Source organism: Fukomys damarensis, unplaced genomic scaffold (genome assembly GCF_012274545.1).
Source record: "Fukomys damarensis isolate Sample0158 unplaced genomic scaffold, DMR_v1.0_HiC HiC_scaffold_32, whole genome shotgun sequence".
NCBI lineage: Eukaryota > Metazoa > Chordata > Mammalia > Rodentia > Bathyergidae > Fukomys > Fukomys damarensis.
Genome location: NW_022900944.1, coordinates 8,027,875 through 8,044,909, shown reverse-complemented (window position 1 = coordinate 8,044,909; position 17,035 = coordinate 8,027,875). Strand labels below are relative to the sequence as shown.

The 17,035-nt window shown below is 39.7% G+C and overlaps 2 protein-coding genes across 4 annotated transcripts in view; one reads left to right on the top strand and one right to left on the bottom strand.

Annotated features, from left to right (window-relative positions):
- The window catches only part of Herc3 (HECT and RLD domain containing E3 ubiquitin protein ligase 3), a 146,117-nt gene that overhangs the window by 16,844 nt on the left and 112,238 nt on the right, over positions 1–17,035 (bottom strand). The window lies entirely within an intron of this gene.
- Nap1l5 (nucleosome assembly protein 1 like 5) lies at positions 10,804–12,580 on the top strand. Its single transcript, XM_033757955.1, is given in 3 exon segments — positions 10,804–11,068; positions 11,071–11,343; positions 12,349–12,580. Coding segments are annotated over 3 exon segments (612 nt in total). The 3' UTR covers positions 12,423–12,580.

Genomic DNA, 17,035 nt, shown 5'->3' with positions numbered 1-17,035 from the left:
GCACGGTGCATCTGTTGAAATGAGAAGACAAAATCTCAAAACCAGACTTCCAGATAACCTAAGGCAACTCCAAGGGGCAACCACATGGAACAATCTGATACTCAACCACCTGGACTCCTTGAACTGAAAGAGGATCTGGAAAAAAAAATCAGAAATAATTTCTCAGATAAAAGATTTTGTGTCCATACTGCAAGAAATGACTAATAACTCTAGAGCAGACACAGATTAAAAAAAACAGAGGAGCTGAGGAACGTGATGGAATACTAGCATAGGAAAAAAGTAGAATCCATAAAACAGATGCAAACAGATTTCCAGGAGATTAAAAACACCACTTAAAGTTTACACAGCAGAATGAGCCAATGTGAGGACAGAATAGCAGAAATATAAGACAGGATTGCATTAAGTGACCAGGAAAAGAAAAATTTCTTGAAAATAGTAAGGGACCACAAGAAATTAATCCAGCAGCTGCTAGATGACACAAAGAAGAATAACATAAGACTGATTGGAGTCAATGAAGGAACAGGAAAGAGTGCAAACAACATAACAACAACAACAAAAAAAAGTGCTCACAGAAGTAATGGCAGAAAACTTTCCAAGCAGGGGAAAAGAACTTGATATACAGATCAGTGAGGCATATAACTCCAACTAGCCATGATCAAACAAATCTACACCTAGACATATAATAGGTAAGATTCCAGAAATCCAAGAGAACAAAATTCTACAAGCAGTTAAGAGAAAAGAAACAAATCACATACAAAGAAAAGCCCATAAGATTCACAGCAGACTTCTCAACGCAGACCCTCAAGCCAACAAGAGCCTGAAGAATTTCAAGCCCTAAAGGAAAACAGCCTCCAACCCAGAATGATGTACCCTGCAAAACTATCTTTCAGAATTGATGGAGAAATAAAATATTTTCATGACAAAGACCACATGAGGAATACCAAACCAGCATTCCAAAAATTTTTAAACAATATCCTAGGAAAAGACACTGAGGATCACAATCCCAGAAGCCCAGCAAAATTAATCCACCAGGCAAGACAAGAAATGAAATGTAAAAGTGAGAAGACAGCAACAGAAAAGGTTATGACAAGGATAAGTCAATATATTCTCATTATAACTATCAATGTTAATGGTTTCAATTCACCAATAAAAAGAAACAGACTCACAGAATAGGTTCAGAAGCAAGAGCCAACAATATGCCACATACATGAAACACAATTCAAAAAGCAATTCACAGACAAAGTTAAAGGGTAGAAAATAATACTCCATGTGACAGGAACCTGAAAAAAAGTAGGTGTAGCTATCCTCTTTGCAGATAAAATAGATTAATTAAGAGAGACAAAGAATGCTACTAAATCCTTGTACAGGGAACAATCCCAAAGGAAGAGACAATAATTATAAATATACACATACCAAATACTAATGCACTCAATTATAAAAAAAATATTAATGAACGTGATAAATCAAATAAGTACTAATACAATAGTAGTGGGGGACCCATTGTCACAAAGAGATAGATCAACTCGATGGAAAAAAACACTGAAATACTAAAACTCAACCAATCTCTTGAAAAGATGTACTTAACAGATGTTTACAGAGTGTTCCACCCCACAAAATCAGAATACACATTCTATTTGGCTACACACAGTTCGTCCTCCAAAATAGACCGCATACTAGTTCATAGAACATGTTTATGTAAGTGCAAAGGAATTGAAGTTATCCCATGTATATTATCAGCCCACTGTGCAATGAAATTAGAGATTAATAGCAAAAGAAACTACAAGAATTTCATAAACACATGGAAATTAAACAACACACTCCTGAATAGACACGGGGTCACAGAGGAAAGTAAAGAAGAAATCAGACAGTTTCTACAATTAAATGTCAATGCCAATAAAAAATACAGGAATCTATGGGACACATGAAAACAGTCTTACAAGGAAAATTCAGAGCAGTGAATATTCATATTAGAAAAACAGAGGGAGCTCAAATAACCTAATGCTGAAGACCTCAAGCTTCTAGAAAAAGAAGAGCAGGACAAACCCAAAGCTCACACAAGGGAGGAAATTATAAAGATTGGAGCAGAAATGATTGCAATGGAGACTAAGAGAATGACACACACACACACAAAAAAAACAATGAAGCAAAGAGTTGATTCTTTGAAGCAAAGAATTGATTCTTCAAAAGAATAAAACTGACACACCTTTAGCCAACCTTAAAAAAAGCGGGGGGAGAAAAGACCCAAATCTATGCAATTCAGAATAAAAACGGTGAAATTACAATGGACCCAGCAGAAATCCAGAGGATCATTAATCCTACTTTGAGAATCTATATGTCAATTAGATGGAAAATACAGAAGAAATGGACAGATTCCTAGATACATATGAATTACCAATGTTGAGTGAAGAAGACCTAAAAATTCTAAACAACCAAATATCAATAAGTGAAATTGAAAACATAATATAAAACTTACCAAAAAGGAAAGGCTCAGGTCCTGATGGCTTCACTGCTAAATTCTACAAGACATTTAGAGAAATAGTCCAACTACTCTTTAAACTATTCAGTAAAATTTAAAGGGAAGCAATACTCCCAAATTCATTTCTGGAAGCAAGCATCACCTTGATCCCAAAACCAGGGAAAGAACTAACCAAAAAAGAGAACTATAGACCAATCTCCCCCATGAACATAGATGCAAAAATAGTCATCAAAATACTGGCAAACAGAACACAGAAATTCATCAAGAAGATCATACACTCTGATCGAGTGGGATTCATCCCAGGGATGCAAAAATGGTTCAACATATACAAATAAATAAATGTAATGAAGAATATTAATAGAGCAAGGACAAAAACTATATGATCAAGGGGGTGAAGGGAGGGCAGGAGTATGGGGAAAAAACAAAAATCAAGATATATCATTTAAAGGTACAAGATCCCAATGATAAATGTAACTGTATTGTTTGCTTTAAATGTACCAATGAACTTAATGGAAAAAAAACAATTATATGGTCATCTCAATAAAGGCAGAAAAAGCATTGGACAAAATTCAACACACATTTATGATTTTTAAAAACCTACAGCAAATTAGAAAGGGTGATCTCCATCTCATCCTGATAAAATCTATCTTTGAGAAACAAATAGCCAATATCATACTAAATGATCAAAAATTGAAATCCTTCACACTAAAATCAGGAACAAGATGAGGAGATCCACTATCACCACTCCTGTTCAGTATAGTTTTGGAAACATTAGTCACAGCAATTAGACAAGAGAAATAAATAAAAGGAATAAAGATAGGAAATGAAGTTAAATTGCATTATTTGCAGATGACATGATATTCCATATAGAAGACCCCAAGAACTCTACTTCTACACTTAATAACCAAATTCAGTAGAACTGCTGGATACAGGGTCAACACACAAAAATCAATAGCCTTTCTGTATACAAACAACAGACTCATTGAGAGAGGAACTGGAGAAATAATTCCTTTCACAATAGCATCCAAAAAATGAAATAACTAGCAATCAACCTAGGAAAAGAAATCAAAGACCTCTATTCTGAAAACTATAGCACTCTGAAAAAATAGATTAAAGAGGATATAAGAAAATGGAAAGAAATCCCTTGCTCCTAGGTAGGAAGAACAAATATAGTGAAAATGGCCATACTTCCAAAATTGTTCTACAGAGTCACTGCAATCCCAATTGAAATTCTAACAACATACTTCACAGATCTTGAGAAAACAATCCAAAAATTCATTAGAAACAAGAAGAGACCTAGAATAACAAAAGCAAGTCTAGGCAACAAAAACAAGGTAGGGAGTATCACAATCCCCAACTTAAAACTATACTCCCAAGCCACTGTGCTAAAAACAGCAAGGTACTAGCCAAAAAACAGACCAGGGAATCAGTGGAACTGATTAGAAGATGCAGAAAAAACTCAGGAGATACTCAGCCACCTCATCTTTGACAAAAGAGCCAAACACCCTCACTGGAGGAAACATAGCTTCTTTAATAAATGCTGCTGGAAAAATTGTGTTTCAACTTGCCAAAAATTAAAAATAGACCTATATCTCTCACCATGCACTAAAGTGAAGTGGAAATGGATTAAAGATCTAAATATTAAAAAAAGAGGGGCTGGGGATTTAGCTCAGTGGATCTACCACCTGCCTTGCAAGCACAAGGTCCTGAGTTTGATCCCTGGTACCCCCCCCAATATAAATATATATATATTTAAAAAGAAACACTAAACTGAGTGGAAGAGAAGTTAGGTTGAACTGTGAAGACACTGACAGAGGAAAAGATTTCATGAACAAAACCGCAGTCACATGTGAATTAGCACATAGAATCAACAAGTTGGATCTCTTCTTCTCTACTGCAAGAAAAACTAACAACAGCATGAAAAGACAACCTACAAAGTTTGAAAAATTTTTCACCAGATGTTCCTTAGACAAAGGTGTACTATCTAGAATATATAAACAACTTTAAAAAAATCAGACCTCCCAAATTTGAAGACCCAAGACAAAAATGGGCATCTGAAATGAACAGACATTTCTCAGATAAAGAAGCAGTAATAGCACAAAAACATATGAAAAAATGTTCAACATTACTGGTCATTTGAGAGATGCAAATGAAAACAGCGCTGAGATTTGACCTTGCCCAAGAATGGCTACTGTCATGAAATCAACCAATAACAAATGCTGGAGGGGTCGTGGAGAAAAAAGTAATCTTTCTCCCCTGCTAGTGGGAGTGTAGACTGGTACAACCAGTGGAAATCAATATCCTCAAAAAACCAGGATTAGAGGTTTCATTTGACCCAGCTATTCCTCAGCTTGGTGTCTTCCCAAAAGAATTAAAAGAATCATACCACAGTGACATATGTATACCCATGTTCAAGGCAGCAGTTTGTCATAGCTAAAACATGGAAACAGCCCAATTACCCATCAACTGGAGATTGGAGAAAGAAAAAAAATTTTTTTGTATAAAATGGAGTATTATTTAGCCCTAAAGAAGGAGGAACTAAAAAAATGAGAAACTAGAGACATTTATAGCTAAATGGATGCACACTGAGGCCATAGTTGAGTGAAATAGACATGATGCACGTGTAAATAGTAAATAGTTCCTTTAAGTGTGATAAAGTATGAAAATGTAAAATAGATACTGTGAAATAGGAAGAAATGGTCCAAAGGGAAAGGGGAAGTGGGAGGGATAGGGGAAAGTAAAGAAGAGAAAGAAATAGAAAAGGGAAAAAATGGAAACAAAGACTTTGTAAATAGGGAGGGGTAAAGGGATTAAATGGAGGGCGTGGGAATAAGGAAGAAAAAAAAAGAACCAAGATACATTATATAAAGGTACAAATTCCCAATAATGAATGTCAGCATACTGTATACCTAAAATGTACCAATCAAATTAATGAATAAAAGTAGAAAAGAAACAAAAAGGAAGGAATTATCTCAAATATAGTTCGGAGACAACTTCCATGGCCACTGAGAGTCCAGCAGAGAGAATGGGGCTCCCACCTCAGCATGCCCACTTCCTTGGGGGGTCAGAGGAAAGAGAGCGGAGCCGAAGAGGCTGCTTAAGCCCTCTAAAGCCTCAAAATCTAACAGAACTTTCCCACCCGAGTTGCAGACTTGCTCAAAATCCTGATTCTGTTACAATGAATGTCTATCTTGTACCTATCCCGCCACTGTATTTTGGAAGCAAATAAACTACAGTTTCACAGGCTTACAGCTGTTACAGAAATCTGTCTCGGGATGATTCACCCATACTTGATGTAAATTATGTCTACATTATGTGTTATTTACAGTTCCCTGTAGAAACAGAGCCAATAAGCTATGTGGGGGTTATTATAAGGAACTTGCTCACACAGTTATAGAAGAGAGAAGTCCCAGATCTGCAGCTGGCAAGCTGGAGACCCAGAGAGCCTATAGTGTATTGCACTTCTAAAAGAAGAAAAAAATTGCCAAGTTATCTCTAGTCTAAACTGACTGGATAAAGATCATTGGCATTTGAGAAGGCAATGTGTTTTACCCAATCTCAAGCAAACATTAATCTCATCTAGAAACAGTCTCACAGACACACCCAGAATAATGTTTGGCCAAGTATGCAGGCATCTCCTGATCAAGTCAAGTTGGCATACAGAATGCACTGTCACAGATGAGATGGTAGACTCGAGCTGATGCTTGAACAGGTTAAGATTTCTGCAGCTGCTGAAATGAGGTTAACTCATTTTGTATATAACAAGGACATGAATTTATCATGGGGGGTAGGGCACTACAGGCTGAATTATGTTCCATCACATTCATATACTGAAGCCTTAATCCCAGGACCTCAGGATGTATGGCTATTTGGTGATACAGATTTTACTAAGAACCAATTTTAAATGAAGTTGTTAGGGTACAGAGGTACTTATAGAAGAAAGATGATATGAAGACACACAGGCAGAAGACAGCCATTTGCAAGGAGAGCAGCCTGATGCAGATCCTTCCCTTGCAGGCTTCAGGAAGAAATGACCTGTCAAATACCTCATTTTGGATTTTTAATCTGCAAAACTACTGAACAATTCTCCCACAGCATCCCTAGCAAACTAACAAAAGTACTTCAATCATTGCGTGTCAACTAGTATTGCTCTCAAAATATCCTTTTCTCTCATGCTGATCATAAGCAGTTGCAGTGCTCACTAGGTGTGAGTCCCTGCCATAAGTTCTTAGATATACATTGTCCCAGCAAACACTCAAAACCACCCTTTGAGTCAATTTCATGTCATGAAGATTATATTACAATAAAATATGAGAAATTAAGAAAAATAATAATCCTTTTCAAGTTGAGATGATCATTATTCTGACTTGAGAATTCAGTCCAAGACAGATAATACAGGGGCAGAAATCAAAACCACGTGCCTTAGTACAGACCTATGCTTCCAACTACTTCATCAGAATGGCATCCCTTCCTTCCACCTTGCTTCTTTTCATTTCAATGTGACAGCTGCAAGAGTTACCATATGCCTTCATAGCATTACAGCTCACTGATAATATTCACAACTCTGTATGAGTGCAGCACCAATTAAGCACCAGACTATAAAAAGCAACAAATGAAAAAAACCTTAACAAAGTGACTGAAGTTTTAAAACATATATTAAGGAACAAATACTATATGCATTGGTAATGATTTTTAGATGTCTGAATACAAATTATACTATAGGTTCTAGTTGTCAAGCAGAAAGGCAAAGGAACTAGAAAAGCCAGAACAGCTTTGAAAAAGAATGAAATTAGTAAACTCGTTAATTGATTTCAAGACTTATTATGAAGTTACAGTTACCAAGTGTTATATTAGTGAAATAACAGATATGTAAGTAAATGCAGGGAATATTTTGGCCCAAGTATTTGAAAAAAAAAGTAAATGCAACAGAAGAAAAAGTCCAAAAACAGATTAGTATAGTGGACCCTTGACTTACAAACTCCATTCTTGAAGGTTGGTTGTAACTCAAGTTGGTCAACTGAAAGATCAGGTTCCTCTACACAGCCTTCAAAGTCCTTCTTCTGTATACAGGCAGATCTCAGTCTCTACAGAGACACTGGCCCAGGATTTCTCAACCCTACACAGGAAAGGACGGTGTAGTGTCCCTTCCAGAACTCTTTAAAAGGATTAAATCTGTATATGAGACCATCTGGAAGCACAGCAGCCAGCATTCAGGTTATAACTCAAGATTGGTCACAAGTTAAAACTAAAATTCCAGTCATAACACAAACTGTATGTCAAGCCAGTTGTAATTCAGGGGTCCACTGTATATATAAAGTCACTTGATTTGTGATAAATTTGAAATGTAATTCAGGAAAGTATGGTGTTTTCAATAAATAGTGTTGGATCATTGTATTTAGAAAAAGCATCCTATTTAAGAAAAAAAAACATCTGTGCAAAACTGAAAATTACAAAACTTGTAAAAGAGAACATAGGTAAAAAAAACTTTATGGTCTTGGATTTGGCAGAGATTTCCTCAGAATGACACCAACAGCACACTTCATGAGTGTTATGACTTATGTCTAGGTGTCTCCCCAAAGCCTCACGCTTTTCTCAACAGCACACTCCATGAGTGTTATGACTTATGTCTAGGTGTCTCCCCAAAGCCTCATGCTTTTCAGTGGGGCTCTTCAGAGGTATCTGGATCTAAAGTGTGTGATACTGGGATTATCTGTCCGGTGCTGGGATCAAGGTTGTGTGATTACTAAATTAGTCCACTTATTGGTTTGGCACAGTTCTGGGAAAGTCCTCCCTGGGTGTGAAGGCTATTTGTTCTAAGGGTATGTAACACAAAGGACAGAAAGAGGGCTGCTGTTGTCACTGCTATTCACTTGCTGTTTCACTACTTTGCTGCTTTGCTGCCTTCTGCCCACCATGAAGTCCTTTCCCTCTGTGATGCCCCTCTACCATTCCACCCTGCATTGGAGACAGTCGACTTTGAACTGCAACTTTTAAAACTATGCGCTGAAAAACAAAACAAAACAAAACAAAACAAAAACCAAATATACTTGTTTCTCTTTTAACTTTGGGAGTTGAGTATTTTGTCTCAATAATGAGAAAAGTAACTAAGACAATAAGACTCAAATTAATAAAACTGACATTTTAAAAATCTGCTATAAAATAAAAAGAAAGGGCACAGGATGAAAGAAAATATTTATAAAGTACATTTTTTATAGAAGACATATTCAAAAATATAAAGAATAAAGTACAATAAAAATGAAAACAAAAATTTAGAAAATGAGCAAAGAGGTTAATTAGACACTTTATCAAAAATATACAACTGGCACATAAGCACACTGGGAAATCATGAATCATTAAGGATACCACTACACAACTATCAGATTAGGGAGAAAAAAGCAAACCTGACAATAGCAGATGGTGGTGAAGATGTGTGTGAACTGTAGCTATCACACATTACTGGTATAAAAGCAAAATGGCACACAGCCACTTTGGAAAACTGTGAGGCAGTTACTTATAAAGTTAAATATATGCTTATGGTTAAGGCTTGGATATAGACATACCCCTAAAGCCTCATATACTCACAGGTGAGGCTTTTGGAAGATGGCTGGATCATGAGTGTGTGACACTGGGATTAAGGGTGTGTGGTACTGGCTTAGCCCCACTAATTGGTTTATCATAGTTCTGAGTATAGATAATGAGAAGGCCCACCCTGGGAGTGGGTGGCACTGCCCAAAAGAGTTTCAGCCTTGATGGGATAAAAGAGAAAAGGAAGCTTGCCTACAGCCTGCTTCTTCCTGTCTGCTCTGTTATGGACTGTCTCCTCTGTGATGTCCCTCTGCCGTGCTACCCTGTCTTGGAGACAGCTGACTATGAACACTGAACCCTTTACCATCAGTGAGCAGACATAAACCTTTCCTCTATTAACTTTGGGTATCAGGTATTTTGTCTCAGCAACAAGAAATTAAGACACCTACCACATGAACCAGTATTTCCACTGCTAGGTACTGACCCAAGAGAAATAGAGACCTAGCATCGTTCATAGTAGCACTGCTTATAATTTAGAAAAATGGAAATCCTAAATGGGATGATTGCTCAATATTAAAAAGGAACAAGTTATTTTAAAGAACAAGATGGATCTCAAACATATTACGCTAGTGAAAAAAGCCACTCTCAAAAAGTTACACATAAAATTCCATTTATGACATTTTAGAAAAAACAAAATAACTGTGACAGTGGTCACCAATGCTAGAAGTGGGAAAAAGGCCACAAGAGTATTTTGGGGCAAATAATATTACTGTTTTATATCCTGACTACTAACTACAGTATTTATTTATATGGCTGATGTATTAGTCAGTTTTCAAAACAGTGAACACAATACCTGACACCCACGGCTTAAAGGAAGAAAGGTTTAATTCAGTGCATGGTTCAGGGGATTCAGTCCAAAGTGGGGCAGAAACATGACAGAAAGGCACAGCAGCCAGGAAGCAGAGAGTGAAGGTAAGAGCAGGGATGGAAATATACCCTCAAAAAGCACATCCCACAGTGGCAGACCTTTTCCAACCTCGCCTCACCTTCTAACAGCTCTTTTAGCTATGAACTCACTAATCGGTCAACCACCAACGAGCATAACACCCCCATGATCCAATTGTCTTCTACAAGCCCCACCTTCGAACACATCAGATTTTTAGGGAACATCCCAGATCGAAACTGTGACAACTGCATTTCTTTACGAAGGCATGCCCCATAAGGGTGAATTTTATTGTACTAAATTATACCTTTTAAAAACTGCCTTGCCTAACACTAAATTTTAAGATCTCGTGAAAGAATATAACAACCTTGAAAGATGAGTACAGCATCCTGGTCGTCTCAAACAAGCTAAATTCATAAAGGAGATGTGGTTAATATTTGAGCTTTTAAAAAATTATCACAACTTCTATACTATAGGAGTCAAAGGGCCTAGTTTGGGCCTCATTATGTCGATTACGTGATCGAAACACAGCCTGTTATGTAATTTGTTATATGTAACATGAGAAAAGCCACTCGTACTGTCAAGTGGCTTTAGCCAAGGGAAGAGATGATGTGGGTGAGGGGATGGACTGTATGTCGGCCAACCAGGAACCAAAGAGGTGGAAGGGGCCTCTTCAGGGCTTCTGCTTCCTACAAAAGGAATCTGAAGACATGATCAAGTAGGAGGATGGAGGGGACTAAGGGAGACAGCAATTAGGAAGGCAGGCCAACGCCTGCGGTGGAGGTGGAAACAACGGCTGACAGGCGCACCAGCAGCGCCAGGGAAAGGGCCTGGGAGTGAGGGGCGCGATGCGAACAGGATGAGCCCGCACAAGCGGCTCGGGAAAGGCGCCCCACGCCCGCGGAATTCGCTGCACAAGACAAGGGCGGCATCCAGATGCGGGTTTTGGGCCGGGCACTGGGTGGCAACAGTCACACTTAGCACAGTGCGAGCGGCAGCCAGTGAGTGGCGGCGGGCGGGACCGGCAGCCTTCGGACACAGCCTCGGCCTCCGCCACGGCTTGGAGGTACTGGCCCAGGGAGTTGCGGCAGCCAGTGCGGCCAAACAGGAGTCCAAGGAGCCCCAGGCCCCGCGGAGAACGCTCCCAAGCCCAGGAATGACTTTCTTGAGAGCCTGCCCAATTCCGTCAAGTGCCGCGTCCTGGCACTCAAAAAGCTGCAGAGGCGATGTGATAAGATAGAGGCCAAATTCGACAAGGAATTTCAGGCTCTGGAGAAAAAGTACAATGACATTTATAAGTCCTTGGTCACCAAGATCCAAAAGCTCACGGGCGAGATGGAGGAGTGTGCGTGGACTTTGGAGAGGGAGGACCAGGATGAAGACGACTGTGAAGACGAGGACGAGGAGGAGGAGGAGGAGCAGCAGGGGCAGCAGGAGGAGCAGGAGGAGCAGGAGGAGCAGGAGGAGCAGGAGGAGCAGGAGGAGCAGGAGGAGCAGGAGGAGCAGGAGGAGCAGGAGGAGCAGGAGGAGCAGGAGGAGCAGGAGGAGCAGGAGGAGCAGGAGGAGCAGGAGGAGCAGGAGGAGCAGGAGGAGCAGGAGGAGCAGGAGGAGCAGGAGGAGCAGGAGGAGCAGGAGGAGCAGGAGGAGCAGGAGGAGCAGGAGGAGCAGGAGGAGCAGGAGGAGCAGGAGGAGCAGGAGGAGCAGGAGGAGCAGGAGGAGCAGGAGGAGCAGGAGGAGCAGGAGGAGCAGGAGGAGCAGGAGGAGCAGGAGGAGCAGGAGGAGCAGGAGGAGCAGGAGGAGCAGGAGGAGCAGGAGGAGCAGGAGGAGCAGGAGGAGCAGGAGGAGCAGGAGGAGCAGGAGGAGCAGGAGGAGCAGGAGGAGCAGGAGGAGCAGGAGGAGCAGGAGGAGCAGGAGGAGCAGGAGGAGCAGGAGGAGCAGGAGGAGCAGGAGGAGCAGGAGGAGCAGGAGGAGCAGGAGGAGCAGGAGGAGCAGGAGGAGCAGGAGGAGCAGGAGGAGCAGGAGGAGCAGGAGGAGCAGGAGGAGCAGGAGGAGCAGGAGGAGCAGGAGGAGCAGGAGGAGCAGGAGGAGCAGGAGGAGCAGGAGGAGCAGGAGGAGCAGGAGGAGCAGGAGGAGCAGGAGGAGCAGGAGGAGCAGGAGGAGCAGGAGGAGCAGGAGGAGCAGGAGGAGCAGGAGGAGCAGGAGGAGCAGGAGGAGCAGGAGGAGCAGGAGGAGCAGGAGGAGCAGGAGGAGCAGGAGGAGCAGGAGGAGCAGGAGGAGCAGGAGGAGCAGGAGGAGCAGGAGGAGCAGGAGGAGCAGGAGGAGCAGGAGGAGCAGGAGGAGCAGGAGGAGCAGGAGGAGCAGGAGGAGCAGGAGGAGCAGGAGGAGCAGGAGGAGCAGGAGGAGCAGGAGGAGCAGGAGGAGCAGGAGGAGGAGGAGGAGGAGGAGGAGGAGGCCGCCACAGGAGCTAGCAGTGCCTAAGTGCCCCAGGACGCCAAGAAGTAAGAGTGTCAGGGAAGATGCCAGACACCCTCCTCCCGTTATTTTAATATTAGTGGACTTCAAAGGGCTCAGGTTTTAGATAAAAAATACAATGTGAATTTATTCTGACATTCCTAAATTAAAGCAATTAGATGATCCTGGCCAGCCCATTTCAAATTTCATTTTCCCGTTGAACAAAACAAAGGTATCAAAACATATTGAAGGTGAAATAAGCTGATTTTCTTTTCATCTATCTTTTGTAAAGACTGAAATTTGAGGCTTAAAACAGGTGTCAGAAGATGTGAACTAAGGAACATCACTTTGAAACCCAGTCAGGATGCAATCATTACACATGGGACACCAGAGCTGGGGCTGAACTCGTTTTCCATTCTTAACCCTTCAATTTCTTTAGTCCTGACGTTTCCCAATACAGAGAAACCAAACACAAGAAAGATTCCATCTTCAAGACTTTGCTTTTCCTACCCTGACATCAGCTGCATGCTTCAGAGCAGAGAGGGCAGACAGGAAGCCTGTGATGGAGATCCTGACACTACTTCTAAGGACGCAAAGAAAACGGCCATTTCAAATTCTGATTGATGTTCTAAATATGTGTTTCAGAAACACGGCCTCAAGAAAGAGGGTGTATAATGCATAATATTATCAACATATGTATTCATTACTTACAGTAACATGTTTATGTGTTTGCTTAGTATTGTCTATTTACAAAGGTGTAAAAACTACCCCAAATGTTTAAGTATTAAATCAATCTAGCATTTTAGAAACATTAATTTACTTGAAGAGATGTAAAATGTAGCAAATTTTGCACAGCATGTGTCTTAAGTATTATGTAGTAGTTTGACCTTTGTGAAATCTTTCAGTTATGTTGCTTTCAGGGCATAACTGTGAAAGTTATCAGAACTCCTCGCTGACGCTAGTATGTTTGGAAAAAATATATACTTGAAGAAACAATCCAAGCGTGTGCACACACCCCCAGCACAGAAGTAGAAAGGGTTTATGTTTGCTTTTATTAGTTGTGCCTTCATTGTCTTGCTGTATAAATGTGACAAATATAAAATGGTGCATAACCAAGAGTTACTGCTTGATTGGCACACAGGAAGGATTTCTAAGAAAAACACATTTAATATAAAAAAATACTTTCAGCTTCTTTGTGGGTTTTGAATTATGTGTGAGCCAGTGATCTACAAAAAAAAAACATAAACTTGTTTAACACTGTGTTAATAAAAAAAAATTAAGAAAAAAAACAACTCAGTCTACCTGTATGTTCATCTATAAAAAGGGGTAATAGTCTCTTCCTCACAATTATTTCAAGGAACAAGTGAGTTAATACATGCAAGCCAATAGAACAGTGTCTGACACCAGATAAGTGCTGGTAAAATTTTCAGCTTAATTATTACTGTAAGGAAGATAAAAACACTGATTGAGAATTTAACCCTCCTCCTTTCCTGTTACAAAAGGGGAGACAGTGGGCCTCATTACATCCCTAACATTTATGATTCCTTATTACCAGAGAAGAACGTGCTTTTTAATTCAAAGATACAGGAGATTCAATAAACTATCTTTTTCAGTCATGTCTACGAAAAAAAGCTAAGCTTTAGTTTTCTTCCAGAAAGGATAAAGGACTTTAATGTGACACAGATGCACAAAAAGGGCTATTTCAACTTTGGGTATTATGAATAAGGCAAAAAAAAAAAGAGCAAGACTCCAGAAAAATGTAAAATCAGATTACAGTCATTTCATTTCATGTAAGGGTTAAGGTTGCACAGAAGCAAAATTTGTTTCTGTAGGGAATAGAACACAGCTCTGAGCTTTCTAGAAAAGAGTTGGGCACAAACAATCTAAAGCAATGTTAATCTTTCTTTTGGCCTGGCCAACCAAAGGAAAATCAAAATAATATATAAGTCAAATTTAAATTAGAGTTTATAAACAACATAATTTTATAGACTCAATCATATGACTCTTTCAATATAAGCCTAAAATACTAATAAAGTGAAATATTCATTTCTTATCTCTAGAAATGGGAGAGAGGGCCATTATTATTTTTTAGGTCTGGTAAAAAGCGATACGGATTAAAATAAAATTAAAAGGTCTACTGAGGATTTTTGGGGGGAGAGCAGGCATACGATTATGTAGGGAAAACTCAAGAATCAACTGGGAAACTATTCGATGAGCATCAAGCTGATGATTTAATTGGGTATCAGATAAACAAGTAAAAACCAGTAACAATGACCAGGCACTTTAAAATGATCAAAATAATATGCGAAAGGTACATTTTGAAATAAGTCAAAATATTTCTAATGGCTCTAATTTAAAAAATGTGTATAGCCTACGTGAAAAGAAAAAACAGGATTTCACAAAGAAATGTAACATAAGCCTTTGTTATAAGATTGAATGTCACAAACATGACAGTTCTCCGCAAATTAATTTTATCAAATTCAAATCAAAACTGGATCTTGAACATAATTACCCTGATGTGTTTATCTATAAATGCTGTTAAGAAAATTTTTAGTAATTTAGACTTTTATAGACTCAAAAATTTTAATTGGAGAAAATACATTAAATATTTATCAATTAATTTATCAATTAAATCAATTTTATCAATTACTAGAACCAGAAAAGGTAAGACTAGCGTGACATACAACAAGAAATAACAGATGTGACAACACAAAAATTATAAAGATTTAAACATACATTTTAAATTTCCAAACATAACAAACTTGGAAAGTATGGATAGCAAAGGATTAACAGTTTTAACACAATAGAGTTTATACAACTCATACGAAAATCTGTCCCTTTAGAGAAATACATGATGGGTATCTACAGGTTAGTTCAAGAGGAGGAAATGCAGAGGTGGACTGACACATTCCTCTAGGGCAGCACTAGAGAAACCTGGCAGTCTGGAGATCCGTACTCAGCTGTGTGCTTCCCCAGCTGGCTTTCTTTTCTTTCAGCTACAGGATTTTCTAGCTCAGTCATACCACCAAGATCAGTCCTTTAATGATACAGGGATATAGCAGTTCCCACCATTTCCTAAGTGGGCTCATCCTCACTCTGCGTTCTGTAGACTGCTATTCGGATAGCTCCTCAGGCAACCATAAAACCTGCACGCTAATATCTAGCAGGATTAGTTGACCTTCAAGGCAAGTCGAATTCTATCACTCAATAACCATTTCAAACTCATTACAGGCCAAACACAAAATAACTGGGAGATCAGAAGGCAGCCTGCATTTCGCTCCCAGCCCACTCTCCAAGAGTGTATGAGGCAACTGCAGTATGCGGAGGCTGTGCAAACCCAGCAAGGCAGCTCATCCTGCCTGTGGGTCTGCACTCCACGCACACGGACTCAAACGCTGAGGTGAAATTCATGGAAAATGAAATCAATCACTTTAAAGGGAACGATTCAGTGGTGTTTCATACATTCTCAATCCTGTGCAGCCACAACCTCTTTCATTCATTTTTAAATATTTTCAAAGTAAACACAGCAGTGAAAGACCAAATGCTGTGTACGTGTAAAGTAACCTATGAGTGAAAGGTAAGTAAAAATTGATTAATGAGACCGAATTTCTTGTTTCTTTGTAAAGAGAATACCATGGTATAAGGACTGAATGACACAGTGATTCTCATAAAAAATGATGAAACCTGCAGAATTCCTTAGCAAAATAAATTTAGCAAAAATATCTACAAACAAATTCAAAATTCTACATACTTTAATTCAATTTCACCCTTGGGCCTTTACATTAGAAAGAAATTTTTTTAAATCATAAAAGATGCCTGAAACAGTCTAATTAAAAAAATGGTGGTGGAGAAAAGAAATAAAAAAGGAAGGGGAATAAAGAAGAACATATGAACATGCCAAAGAGTGTAAGAACACATGCCTTTCCATAACAGACTACATAGCAACAACTGAGGGCGCCCAAGCACATTCTGCAATAACCTTTGAAACACCGTGTTACCACTGTCTTTGCATGTTTAAAAATTCAGACATTCAATTTCATACATACATAGCATGTTTTTAACTATGCCAACCTTGTGTTTAGAAAATTATATAGTCTGCCCAAAAGAAAGAAAGTCACCTCCTCAGTGGGTTTTCTTCCTGGGGAGAGAGGATGGGAGTGAATTCTCGAAGCCCTGTCTGCAGCTCTCGGTGGGAGAACAGCAATGCTCGTGGAGCACAAATGCACACTCAATCTGTCTTGACCTTGAATCTTAGGCTGCTGGCTGTCTAACCCTGACCGACTGACCAATGCCTCTCTCTGCCACTGCTTCCTCATCTGAAGAGGGGCAAGGTTTGCATGTAAAGTCCTCACAATAGTGCCTATACATGGTGAGCACTCACAAGTGTTCCTGATGGTTTAATGACCTAACAGACGAGTGTAAACAGAATGCAGACCTCAAAGCCTGCACTTCTCAGACTACTGCAAGATGACAAATGAAGTATGTCAAAGTCGTAACTTCAACAGATCCCAAGGAGCTACAAGTATTTATCACACTTGAGTTTCATGCTCAGGTCCCCCCTATGGAATCTGGGGGCCCTGTGGAGCCCTTACCTAATTAAGTCTGGCATTTCTCATGGTACAGCCCTTTCATTTTCTTTC